A 14,988-nucleotide genomic window follows, 5' to 3' on the forward strand; every position below is an offset into this window, starting at 1 on the left:
CATGGGGAACAGCTGGGTGCTGACCTCCATTTGACACGCAGTTCCTGTATGTGGCGTCCCCACTCCCTCCCTACCCCCTCCAGTCTTATACATCCGCGATGCACCAATGTGTGTCTGCGTGAAGGAAAATCAAGGCGAGTGGAAAAGACAGGCGCACATGCTCTGAATGTCGACGGCATTGGCCCGCGCTCACATACAGATTGGAGGCACATTAAGTTCCTGTCAGTAGCTGCTAAGTCTCCGGAGGGCAGCGAACTGACATCTTGTGTTTGTGTTTCTGTGTGTGTGTGTGTGTGTGTGTGTGTGTGTGTGTGTGTGTGGGGGGGGGGGGTGGTTATGATGATACCCCCCCCACCCACCCCCCGACACTCCTAAGTGCAGCTGAGCGGATACGCAAGGACATGGCGACCGCAGGCGCTCGTTCCCGCCGCCACGGGAGCTAACGTAACATGTGAATACCAGGGCGAGCAGCGTTTTACATTTATGGGAAACATAAATGATGTAACTAGATGATCTGCATTTCCCGCGGCAGATGCATGATAGTGTGAATGCTGCTGGCAAACTGCAATGCACAATTTTCAAAAAATTGCACGGTTTTCAAAAAATTGCACGATTTTTAAAAAGCTACACAATTTTTAAAAAAGTGCACAATTAAAAAAATTGCACGATTTTCAAAAAATTGGCACGATTTTCAAAAAGTTTCACAAAGTTGAAAAAGTTAAAAAAAAGTGTCAAACAGTTGAAAAAGTAGAAAAAAGTTGGAAAAGTGATCAAAAGTGGAAAAAGTTGAAAAGTTAAAAACGTTTGAAAAAGTTGAATACGTTTCAAAAAGTTGAAACAGTTGAAAAAGTTGAAAAAGTTGCAAAAAGTTGAAAAAGTGTCAGTTGAAAATGTTACAACAAGTTAAAAAAGTGTCAAAAAGTTGCACAACTTACTAAAAGTTGAAACAGTTGAACAGTTTAAAAGTTGAATGGTTGAAGTCAGTTAAGATTTGAAGAACTTATAGCTAGTTTAATATTTCTCCATCCGTTAACATTGGAAAAAAGTTGCACAAAAGTTGAAATATTTCAAAAAGTTGACGAGATTTCAAAAAGCTAGAACTTAGCCGGAAAGTGCCGAAAAAGCTGCACGATTTGATATTTGAATGGTGACGAACGGGTGAAGATTGCCAGAGTTTTAGCGATTCGAAAAACGTCCAGAATAAACAGAAACAGAATCTCAAGAGTGTGAACGCCTTGCATTGCATTGCATTCACACTAATTAAAGCTGCAATAAAAAGCTTTTTGAAATCTCGTCAACTTTTTAAAATATTTCAACTTTTGTGCCACTTTTTTTCCAATGTTTACGGATGGAGAAATTTTTAACGAGCAATAAGTTCTTCAAATCTTAATAGATTTTTTTGACCATTCGACTTTTAAACTGTTCAACTGTTTCAACTTTTTGAAACTTTTTCAACTTTTCGAAACTTTTACAACTGACACTTTTCAACTGTTTGACACTTTTTCAACTGTTTCAACTTTTCGAAACTTTTTCAACTTTTCGAAACTTTTACAACTGACACTTTTCAGCTGTTTGACACTTTTTTCCAACTGTTTGACACTTTTTCAACTTTTTGAAACTAGTTCAACTTTTTGAAACTTTTTCAACTTTTCCCAACTTTTTTCAACTGTTCCCAACTTCTTTCCACTTTTTCCACTTTTTCAAAGCATTCCAGTCTACCTGCCGCAAGGCAGGCAGCAAAAAGCATTACAGTTTGCATTCACACTATCGTGCATTTGCCTTGGGAAATGCAGATCATCTAGCTTCATTTGGGCTTTCATTCCAGACAATCAGACACTGTCGTGAGGGGAAGGAGGGTGGCCGGAGTAGGGCTCGGGTGTCCTCTCCAGCACAACACAGTATAAAAGAGTGGGATTAGCAGCTGTTTCAAAGGAAGCTTATTAAGCTTGTTTAGCCTTACTATTAGGGATTTCCATCGTTTTCCCATCACATTGTCGAAATGGAGTATAAAAAAAACCAAACACTTGCGGAGAGATTATTCCTGATGTTGTGTAAGGACAAGCGTCTCCACGGCAACCGGATACGCTTGACTCTTGTCAATACTTGCTTTGAGACAATAGCATCAGGGGAGCCCATAGCGACCACGATCGGATTGTTTTCGGGGTTCTCGAGTCTGAAACGCATCCAGCGAGAGACGATTTATCGTTGTGCCCCGATTCATTCGTTCCGCCACAAAGCGCTCTTAATTCCCCCCCCCCCCCCCCCCCGGGGGACCCCTTCATGTTTCAAACACCGTGGATCTTCGGATAAAAAGAAAACACCGCCAGGAGTGTAATCCAAATGTGACATGTTAAACATATGCGAGTGCTGATCATCTATAGGACCCCCGCGCTCCAGAAGACAAAGAAGGGAAAGAGCGAACCTCGGATTTTTTGGCGGGCGGCTGGCTGGGAATAGAAAATGAGTCACGCTTGACACGGCAGCTCAGCGCACACTGTGATGTGGCTGGGAGAGAGAAAAAAAAATGGAGGAGAACGTGACCAAAAAAACGAAAGAAAAGAAGAAAAATAAACAAGAAAAAAGACAATTTCAGGTTAATGGCTTCGTCTTTTGAAAGCAGGTGCTTGAGCGTTATTGCTACAGAAGTACTCTGGAGTGTCTTCGCTTTGATCTCCAACGTATGAACTTCTATGGAAACAAGCGCTTTAGTTTGAAATCCCCCCCCCCCGTCCCCCGAACTACAGAGCTAGAAACAGATATGGGCTTGAAATAAGTGTAAATATGTGGAGCAGCAGTTCAGCTAACATGGAATACATCCCAGACCTTCCCACATGGAAAGAACCTATATAAACATATATGTTTTAATATAGGTTTTGATATAGGTTTGGGATATATGTGGCATATATAAAATTGGACGTTTTCCTATATATTATGCACATATATGTGCATATATGTACCTATATGCACATATAGGCCATATATGTACCTATATGCGCATATATGTACCTATATGCATATATATGTACCTATATGCGTATATATGTACCTATATGCGCATATATGTACCTATATGCGTATATATGTACCTATATGTGCATATAGGTACATATATGTGCATAAAATATAGGAAAACGGCCAATTTTATATATGTCACATATATTCAAAACCTATATCAAAACCTATATTAAAACATATATGTTTATATAGGTTCTGTCCATGTGGGACTTTCCATATATGCAGCATGTATGCTGCATATATATTGGCATATATATGCAGCATGTATATTGTCATTTATGTGCATATATGCAGCATATAGGTTTCATATATGTGCATATATCCTCATATAGGTTCTTTCCATGTGGGTTCACATCAAGCGTTATTATATTCTGTGCTATGTGATGCAAACACGTATGCGGATGATGTTCATATTTTTGTCCTGGAAAATGTGTTACTCTGCGACTCTCTGCCGCTCACCAGTATCCCTTCCGTTTTGTGTTTTTGCAGCAAAATGCCATCCGCTAATTTATTTATTTTTTGCGGGTTTTTTTTTGCAATTTATGCAGTAACAGTTTGCTGAATCGCACTATTCCCAAATTTTCAGCATGTTTTGATGTGCGTTCTCTGTACACGCTCCAAAAATCCATCACAAGAATGAACGAACCGGACCATGGGATGGCGATCCTCGCGTCTTAAAGAGACAGGCACCCAGAATTACTCTTCAGCTGGACAGAATCCACAATTATTACAATCCTGGGAAAACGCCGTTTTTTAAAAATATTATTCTTCCTCTGCCGCACAAAGTTTGCCGGACTACTAGTCCCGCACCAATTTGGAGGGTGGCCTCATGGGGGCGCTGCGATCACGGCGCACTAGCTAATTAGCCGTCGCGCTAAGCCACCGCGCTAAGCTTAGCATGTCAGAATGTGACGTAACTCCAGATTCCAGGTCAGCCACGCCTGGGAGGTAACCCTAACTAACAATGCTTACAAGTTTGTTCAAATGAGCTGAAATTTGGAGGGTGGCCTCGTGGTGGCGCTGCGATCGAGAATCACTAGCTAATGACATGGTTTCCACGTACTTAAATCGCTTTTAGCTGTTAGCATTGCATGCTAACAAGTTTGTTCAAATGAGCTGATATTTGGAGGGTGGCCTCGTGGTGGCGCTGCGATCGAGAATCACTAGCTAATGACATGGTTTCCACTTACTTCAATCGCAGGTGTTAGCATCGCATGCTAATAAGTTTGTTCGAATGAGCTGAAATTTGGAGGGTGACCTCGGGATGACGCTGCGATCGAGAATCACTAGCTAATGACATGGTTTCCACTTACTTCAATCGCAGGTGTTAGCATTGCATGCTAACAAGTTTGTTCAAATGAGCTGATATTTGGAGGGTGGCCTCGTGGTGGCGCTGCGATCGAGAATCACTAGCTAATGACATGGTTTCCACTTACTTCAATCGCAGGTGTTAGCATCGCATGCTAACAAGTTTGTTCAAATGAGCTGAAATTTGGAGGGTGGCCTCGTGGTGGCGCTGCGATCCAGAATCATTACCTAATGACATGGTTTCCACGTACTTTTGACCCCGCCGCGGCCTCGCTCGGCAGCAGGGGGCGGCAGGTGGCAGGCACAATAAAATTTCCGTGGGAATTTTCTAGTTTCTGCTATTATTGCAATAAAGTATAGAAAACTTCAAGAATCCACCAGTGGATTCTTAATCACCGGGACTGAGTTCCGGTCCCTGAACAGAACTCCCAGTTATATACGCTAATAAGGTGCTATAGATCACTCTAATTTGATGGTCTCACGGCAGATTTTGATGCATTGCCATACACTGCATTAAACCCAGCATGAAGCACACACAAACAACCCCATCCTCCCAAGCCTGTTAAGAAAACCCTTCCCCCCGTATGTTGCGGAATAGAGCAGACTAATGAGCCAGTCAGGAGAAAATGCCCTTTACCAACAAGGTTAATAAAGTTATGACTATATAATCAAGCATGTGCAACTCTGCTCACTGTTCAGGTGACTTCCTCAACTGTGGCACATCTGACATTAAACACCTTGTGACAAATGAAGGTTTTTCCAACTAGAGGAAAATCTAAAATGACGCATGCTCCCTTATGGTACTAGAAAGATCTTAACAATCTGGAAAGTACTTTGTTTGATTGTTTAAAGTAATAACATTAAATGGTGAAGACTAAAAAGGGTTTACTTATAAAAGGTACTCATATCGGTAAATTGGTTTAAAGTCGCATTAGAACACCAGTATTCTATGATTTTTTTTAAACACAAGCGGAGAATGTGAAAACTTTGGCTATTTGTTATTTCATTTCGTCTTGACACTGCCCCCCTATGACAACAGATGGTATTGCAAGGTCGGCCACTATCTGTAAACTTCCGTAACATTGGAAAAAATGGATGTAGATCTAATGTAAATGAGCTTTTAATGATTACATCAAAGCGGCAAAGACGCAAACAAGCTATGCAGGTCTGTGTACTACTTATTCTACTCAGCCTCAGTCGCATTAAATTACCATACAGTATTACCACGGCGTGGGTGGAGTCGTCTGGGATTTTCCCCATCGTGCACAAGTAATCGCCCCCGATACGATGCGGCGTAAACATGCAGTGGAAATCAGCTCAAATAATGAATTAAATAGTATATATTTTTAGATGTTTAACCCTTGAGTGGCATTGTGGGAAAAAACGTCCACTAGGTGTCATTTTCCCTCTTAATTTGACCAAAACTTTCACTGTTTTGGCTCAAATGACATGATTTTTGCTGAGGAAGCTTTACTTTTACATGCAATTTAAAAATTTGATTTTAAATTTTTCACTCGGTCAATAATACACTGTCGGCAAAAAAACTTCCTTATGTGGCGTTGGTGGCTGTTTTCATCCACTCACTTTGACCCCTGTATAAATATATCAGATAAATATTTCTTCAAAATTGTTTTGCATAAATCTGTTAATCAACCTCAGTCCTGATCAAAACTACCAAATATAAAAAAAAAAAATTCAAAATAAACCCTTTAAATGCCCATTTAGAAGATAAAGGCACTGAAATGGGAAAAAATACACACAAAATGACTCATTTTCAATATAAAATGTGATCGGATATTGGATTTTTTTTACACGTTATTACAGTCTTGGAAATGTCATTGATTAGTAATGTAATTATCTTTGAAGCATATTTAGTTTTTGTGCAAAATCAGATTTTCAAAAAAACTCCCTTTGGTGGCTGTTTTCATCCACAGCTGTAAAAATACATCAGATAAAAAAAAAAGCGAAATTTTTTACATGAATCTGTTAATAAACCTCAGTCCTGACACCAAAAAGTATTACTTTTTTTAAATTAACCTTTTAAATGCCAATTTAGAAGATAAAGTCACTGATATGGGAAACATACACGTTTACAAAATTTTACAATTTTGTGTTTTTTCCCTCCCAAAATCAGTGACTTCATCTTCAAAATGGGCATTTAAAGGTTAATTGAACATATATATATTTTAAATATTTGGTAGTTTTGATCAGGACGGAGGTTGATTAACAGATTTGTGCAAAAAAAAGTTGGAAAAAATATTCTTCTGATATAATTTTACGGCCGTCAAAGTTCGTGGATGAAAACAGCCACGAACGCCACATAGGGACGTTTTTTTGAACGCCACACAAGGGTTGATAATACTATTTACAAAATGTAGATTTGTTACAATCGTGCTTCACTGTCTGGCGTTTCGGTTTCAGTGGTGTTGGTGTTAGCAGCAGCTGATGTTGAAACAACAAACAAACGTTACGATACGTTAAACTTGAATGGAAATACGGTTAAACGGCGTTCTCCGGGACGGCTACGGAGTTTGGTCGGGTTTTTTTAACATCTGCTGTCGCGGCACGCCGGCCTATCAGCGGCCCGTCGTCTGCAAATGTCGCATTTTCTACTCGTCTTAGCTCGCTTGGAACCTCGGTGTAGCAAGAACCATGAAAGTACCTGGTAGCGGAACCGACCAGAACAGGGTTGTAGCCACCCACATGGAAAGAACCTATATAAACATATATGTTTTAATATAGGTTCTGATATAGGTTTTGAATATATGTGACATATGTAAAATTGGCCGTTTTCCTATATTGTATGTACATATAGGTACATATATGTACATATAAGTATAAGTACATATATGTACCTATATGCGCATATATGTACCTATATGTCCATATATGTACCTATACGCGCATATATACGTATATATATGCACATATGCACATAAATGCTGCATATATGCACATAAATGCTGCATGTATGATGCATATACGCATACATATATGTGCGCGTATGTACATATATGTGCATAAAATATAGAAAAATGTAGGAAAAGTACATATACATATATGTGCATAAAATATAGGAAAATGTAGGGAAAACATATGTACATATATGTGCGTATATCTGCATATATGTACATATATGTACATATATGTGCATATATGTACATAAAATATAGGAAAATGTAGGAAAAATACATATATGTGCACAAAATATAGGAAAATGTAGGGAAGATATATGTACATACATGTGCGTATATGTGCATATATGTACATAAAATATAGTAAAATGTAGAAAAAATACATATATGTGCATAAAATATAGGAAAATGTAGGGAAGATATATGTAAATACATGTGCGTATATGTGCATATATGTACATAAAATATAGGAAAATGTAGGAAAAATACATATATGTGCATAAAATATAGGAAAATGTAGGGAAGATATATGTACATACATGTGCGTATATGTGCATATATGTACATAAAATATAGGAAAATGTAGGAAAAATACATATATGTGCATAAAATATAGGAAAATGTAGGGAAGATATATGTACATACATGTGCGTATATGTGCATATATGTACATAAAATATAGGAAAATGTAGGAAAAATACATATATGTGCATAAAATATAGGAAAATGTAGGGAAGATATATGTAAATACATGTGCGTATATGTGCATATATGTACATAAAATATAGGAAAATGTAGAAAAAATACATATATGTGCACAAAATATAGGAAAATGTAGGGAAGATATATGTAAATACATGTGCGTATATGTGCATATATGTACATAAAATATAGGAAAATGTAGGAAAAATACATATATGTGCATAAAATATAGGAAAATGTAGGGAAGATATATGTAAATACATGTGCGTATATGTGCATATATGTACATAAAATATAGGAAAATGTAGGAAAAATACATATATGTGCATAAAATATAGGAAAATGTAGGGAAGATATATGTACATACATGTGCGTATATGTGCATATATGTACATATATGTACATACAATATAGGAAAACAGCCAATTTTATATATGTCACATATATTCAAAACCTATATCAAAACCTTTATTAAAACATATATGTTTATATAGGTTCTTTCCATATGGGCATGGCTACACACACCTGGATACATAGGATTCCCTATCAAATTAAAAGTGACAGATGGTTTTTCAAAGCATTATGTATGAGAGTTCTGAGGATCGTGACTCGCGGTTAACATTTTACCACAGCGGTGCTAATCAGTGCGCCCGGTTTCTGGCATTCCCATGCTATTCCGAACGCCCCCCCCCCCCCCCCCAGCTTGCAGTAGATGAGTAGAGCTAATTGTTAGCATTGTAAATAAAGGTCGGAGCTGTGCACATTCAACTTTAATGGCGAAGAATGAAAGTTGAGAATGTTAATTCTGTGGAGAAAGTAAACTACCTAAAAAAAATACCCCATAGAAATCCAAACGAGGGGCCAGAGATCCGTGAAAGAAAAGTACTCTCTATTCCCAATTATTGTTATTCCTCTAAATGATGGGCAAATAAGTCCCCCCCCCCCCCCTTTAATTTGGTTGTGAATGGGGGAGACTGGCGACAAAGCGACGGTACTCGTCCAAATCAAATCTCACGGCGCTACTTTGGGGCGTGATTACACAATAACTCGTGGCGGACCGATTGTCTACCTCCAGCAAAAAACGCTGCCAACGTCTGTGAATGGAGGATTTGTTGGATTGGCGCTGCCTGTTTCTATTCATAGCGTTGAATGGTAAATAGCTTGTGAGAGATGGGGGGGGAGGGGAGGGGGGGGGGGGGGGGGAGCCTGCGCCGGGCGCTTATTCGTCGAGAGACGCATCGTTTGTCCTTTCTCGGTCTTCAAAAAACGCTGAGAATCTGTTCGCGTTCGTGTGGCTCTGTCTGAATTTAAAGGACTGCAGCTCCTGGAACTTCCCGTTCATAAAAAAAATGTTGAAGCTGGGAAATTTGAACCAAATTACGGAACCCATAAATCAGGAAAAAAAACCTAGAGTTCCTGCATGGGAAAGGACGATAACGCCAGTTTCCTCTATTTTCCTTCCTATTTGACTTTATCACAAGTGAGTTACTGCCCCTATCCCCTTCCTCTCGCCTCTCGCTGTTGCTCATTTTGTGGAGAAGGACTTGTGAAGGCCAAAGACTTATGGATTCCCCAATTGGACTTAATGGCCGGCCTTCCCCGAGAGGAGTGTAAAGAAATAATTTAGCATGTAAAGGCAAGTGGAGGGGGGGCTACGTACTGCTTTACAACACTCTGTGGACCAGAGACCAGTGACTCTTTACGCCGCAGATGAGAGACTCCATTAGAAATCAAGAGGGGAGAACTTCTCTCGTGCCTGGAGGATACCAGCAAATCTTATTTACGCCGTTATTTTACTCCAGACGTGCTACTGTGAAGATGAAAGAAAAAAAAAAGATCCCAAAAGGGCTAGGAGAATATTTGAAGATGAAGGAAAGACAATAAAAACTACATGATCTGCATTTCCCGCGGCAAATGCATGATAGTGTGAATGCTGCTGTACTGTAATGCACAATTTTCAAAAAATTGCACGATTTTTAAAAAGTTACACAATTTTCAAAAAATTGCACAATTTGAAAAAAATGGCACGATTTTCAAAAAGTTACAAGATTTTCAAGAAATTGGCACGATTTTCAAAAAATTGCACGATTTTCAAAAAATTGGAACGATTTTCAAAAAATTGGCACGATTTTCAAAAAGTTTCACAAGTTTCAAAAAGTTGAAATAGTTGAAAAAGTTAAAAACAGTCGCAAACACACCTGCTTGCTCATGTGGATATGTTGGGCTTTTCAATTTTCTCTATAAAAGCAAATTGGAATGACTGTAATGTATTTAAAAATGTCTTTCTTTTAATAAAAAAAAAAAAAGTTAAAAAAGTGTCAAACAGTTGAAAAAGTAGAAAAAAGTTGGAAAAGTTGAAAAAGTGTCAGTTGAAAATCCTACAAAAAGTGTCAAAAAGTTGCACAAGTTTCAAAAAGTTGAAATAGTTGCAACAGTTGATAAAGTGGAACAGTTTAAAAGTCGAACGGTTGAAATCGGTAAAGTTTTGAAGAAGTTATAGCGAGGTAAAAAATGTCTCCATCCGTTTACATTGGGAAAAAAGTTGCATAAAAGTTGAAATATTTCAAAAAGTTGACGAGATTTCAAAAAGCTAGAACTTAGCTGGAAAGTGCCGAAAAAGCTGCAGGATTTGATATTTGAACGGTGACGAACGGGTGAAGATTGCCAGAGTTTTAGCGATTCGAAAAACGTCCAGAATAAACAGAAACAGAATCTCAAGAGTGTGAACGCCTTGCCTTGCCTTGCCTTGCCTTGCCTTGCCTTGCATTCACACTAACAACAACTCACCGCAATACACAGGAATAGTATCCGACGTCGTCCAGCTCGGCCGGCCGGAACCAGATGGCGTCCTCCTCTTTGCTGGTCCTCGTGCCGTCAAAGCTGATTGGCTCCTCGAAGTCGCCGTGCCCCGCGCTCTTGTACCACATGAGGCTGAGTCCGGTGCTCTGCGCGTGGGTGTAGTTGGCCCGGATGTATCCATAGAACAAAGCACACTTAATCCGTACGGGTTCCCCGAGAAGCACTTTGTATTTCAGGTAGTCCACTGACCAATCCGTGCAGCCCTCCACTGAAAGACAAGGAGAAGGAAAAAGCTTTTTTTAGACCAACTTCACAACACAGCTGAGGCAATCTGTACGGGAAAAAAAATTCACATCATGGCCTTACGGACTCGCTCTGAAAAGCTAGCCTTGTAATACCACTTTGTACCACAAGGTGGTACGGTGTTTCACAAAACCTGCTATACCAAAGATACAGGATAAGATTCTGATGTCGGAACCTTCTCAAGTTAAAATGAAGTGGGCCCATTTGGTATTTTTAACCGGAAATTTTGAGAGGCACCAGATGGGAAATTCCCACTTACCATCTGAGAAGCACTCACATAGTAAATTTGCGAGGCGAAGGAAACCCTGCTGCTTTTGCTTTGTTTGGTTTATCTTTCTCGTGTGGATAAACAACTGTTGTTGAGTTACACAATGGTAAACAGACTACCTTTATATAGCAGATTACCTCCTTACTACCAACTCCCTTGTGCTTTTATTCCCACAACATCCTTCTAAATGCTCAAAATATTCCCAGAACCTCCCAGTTCCCAGTCGGACACCATTCTTTCCTTCACCTACAATTACCGCCAGCGTCACATTTTAAGTTGTGTGTCACCGGCTCGCATTTAAATGGATTTCAACCAGCAATAAACTCAAGATAAGCACTCGGCTATATTTGACCTGAGTAAATTATAGGAAGACTGAAACATAGATGCATTATTCATGAACAGCATGCAAAGAGGTGATTCTGCCCACATGGAAAGAACTTATATAAACATATGTGTTTTAATATAGGTTTTTAATATATGTGACATATATAAAATTGGCCGTTTTCCTATATTATATGTACATAAATGTACATATATGGACACATGTGCGTGCATACAGGCACCTGTATAGGTACATATATGCACGTATATATGTGTGCATACATGCACCTATATGTTCTTCTTACATAATTGTTTTTTAGTTAGTTCTTAGTTATTGCCTTGATAATGTATGACAGTTGTCAAAGTGAGATATGGGCTATATATATATATACATATATATATATACATACATATACATACATACATACATACATATACACACATACACATACACACATACATATATACACATACATACACACATACATATATACATACACACACACACACACACACACACACACACACACACACACACACACACACACACACACACACACACACACACACACACACACACACACACACACACACACATACATACATATATATATATATATATATATATGTGTGTGGAAACAAAGAAGCAGTACAAGACGCCTATATGGCCTTTATATTCACATATATGCACCTTAATTTTGCCTTTATGTGGCATATATACGCATATATGCAGCATATATGTGCATATAAACTGCTTGTAGGTTTCATATATGCACATATGTCCTCATATAGGTTCTTTCCATGTGGGTGATTCTCGGATTTATTTCAATCTCAGCTGTATACGAGATTCAACCCAAAGACGCTGCACAACCAATAAGAAAACATCAACTTATATGGACTTTATATGAGATAGGAAGCTTTAAGGCCACCGCACACCAACTATTGAACACAAGTTTCAGTGTGTTATGGTAAAACGACTTCAGTTATATGACATTGTGGCACTTTTCTCAGTGGAAAACAGAAAGAAAACACGTGGCGACGGATGATATAGTTGTATGTGAATCAAACGTTACCGAGGATACACGACATTTTAAAGAGTTTGACAGCAGTTCTGCATTGGAGAGGCACAAACGTTGACCAATCACCCCTTGTCATGCCTGATTGAGTTCATCCAGTGGCATTTTGATCATTTCTAATCATATTGCATCAAACTCAACCAAACATCAGCCAGTATACCGAATGCAGGGTTAGCATAGTTAGCATTTGGTGGCGAGTCTCAAACCAATCAATCGGTTAAGAAATTGAGCAGTACCTTCTCTATGACCTCAGGTCTCATCAGCCGGTACAGGATGTGGTAGTTTTCTACATACTAGTTCAGGGATGATCAATACGTCGATCGCGATCTACCAGTCGATCGCAAAGGTTGTAATAGTAGATCGCATGACATTAGGAAAAAAAAAAATAGACGCTGGTGCAATGAAACTAATTTACCTTTCCGAACTACGAGTACAATCGAACGCAGCATCAGATGACGGCGGAATTTTTCTGACCTTCAGGTCACCGCACATGTGCAAACAGCGACGCTAAGTGTGGCGAAGCTAACAAGCTAGTCAGCGAGTTACCGCAAATTTGAAGCCCCCCCCCAAAATGAGTGGTGGGGCTGGACCAAGTGAGAAGACGAAGACGAGTCACTTTCATGAGGAATGGGAGGTGGACTTTTTTTTTCACGATGTCATTTTCGAAGTGTGTTCGTCTCGTCTGCCAGTCGAGCGTCACAATACCAAAGATCAAAGTAACATCAAAGTAAACTCAGGTAATTACAAAGAATGCTCATAGTTAATTATGTCGTGTTGCGCAATATTGGCTCATACGGTTTTGCAAGGTACATCATTATACATTGCACATATAAAGAATCCTCAATATATTTGAAAATAAATATATGTTTTGTATTTTTGTAGTGGGTGGATCACTTTGACTTGGTCGTTTTATAAAGTAGCTCGCAGGCTGAAAAAGTGTGGGCATCCCTGTACTAGAGCATCTTCAGCGAGAGCTTGTCACTTTCTTGATTGATATGCCAATTACTATGCATTTGAGTAAAAAAAAAAAAAAAGTCAATCTCTGAGTCTGCTTCACCCCCCCCCCCCCCTCCCCCTCTTTGCTGTTCTCGACTCTTTTTCCTCGCTTCACCTCGCTGCATCGCTCCTCCTCACAAACAGCTGGCGATCACAGCTGTCCGTGACTCGACAGCGCTCGCTAATTGAGCTCCTATAAATGTTTTATTTACCAAAGAAGCGACTCGCCTGCCAATCGGGCGGCGGGAAGTCGTTGTAGGGAGGGGGCTAGCGGTGGGCGGAAGCATTTGATTAACCGTGCCGATTAATGCTGTCGTGAGAAACTGGAAGGGTCATGCTGACGATGCCCACATAGAAAGAACCTATATAAACATATATGTTTTAATATAGGTTTTGATATAGGTTTTGAATATATGTGACATATATAAAATTGGCCGTTTTCCTATATTTTATGCACATATATGTATCTATATGTGCATAAAATATAAGACATACAGTATATGCACATAAAGGTACACATATGTACCTATATGTGCATAAACTATATGCACATATATGTGCATATATGCAGCATTTATGTGCATATATGCAGCATATATATGGTCATATATGTGCATATATACAGCATATATGTGCATATATGCAGCATATATATTGTCATATATGTGCATATAGGTTTCATATATGTGCATATATCCTCATATAGGTTCTTTCCATGTGGGATCACCCACATGGAAAGAACCTATATAAACATATGTTTTAATATAGGTTTTGATATAGGTTTTGAATATATGTGACATGTATAAAATTGGCCGTTTTCCTACATTTTATGTGCATATATGCAGCATCTATGTGCATATATGCTGCATATATGTGCATATATGCTGCATATAGGTTTCATATATGTGCATATATCCTCATATAGGTTCTTTCCATGTGGGTGGCGGCGACAAAATTCACTGGCGCGCCTACGCATGAATGCGGGGATGAAAATAGCAACAGACAAGTGAGAAAACATCGTCAGAAAAAGGTTCTAGAGAGTTTAGCGGCAGCAGATCCTTCACAAACAGATCATTTTGGTGTCGAGCAATCAAAGTCTGAAAGGACAGTTTCGAGGGTGAGAATTTTCACACCTTCATTCGACATTCAGACCAAACCGCCGGGAAAATGTGGCGCAGTTACAACAGCTGTTGGTTTGGGGGGGCGCTGTTGCCCCAAAACAAACACTGACGAGACAGGAAGTAAAGAAGAAACGCCGCTCATTGATCGGTCAGGACCAAAACCG

General features: G+C 39.2%; 1 protein-coding gene across 1 annotated transcript in view; it reads right to left on the reverse strand.

Annotated features, from left to right (window-relative positions):
• Positions 1 to 14,988, reverse strand: part of LOC308147464 (interleukin-1 receptor accessory protein-like 1-B) — a gene marked incomplete at its 3' end in the record, with an annotated part of 376,990 nt that overhangs the window by 250,549 nt on the left and 111,453 nt on the right. The window contains exon 2 of the mRNA XM_080519603.1: positions 10,728 to 11,007. Coding sequence (XP_080375729.1) covers positions 10,728 to 11,007 — 280 coding nt within the window. The remainder of the gene's footprint in view (positions 1 to 10,727; positions 11,008 to 14,988) is intronic.

This window comes from Blennius ocellaris (genome assembly GCF_963422515.1).
Source record: "Blennius ocellaris genome assembly, chromosome: 24".
NCBI lineage: Eukaryota > Metazoa > Chordata > Actinopteri > Blenniiformes > Blenniidae > Blennius > Blennius ocellaris.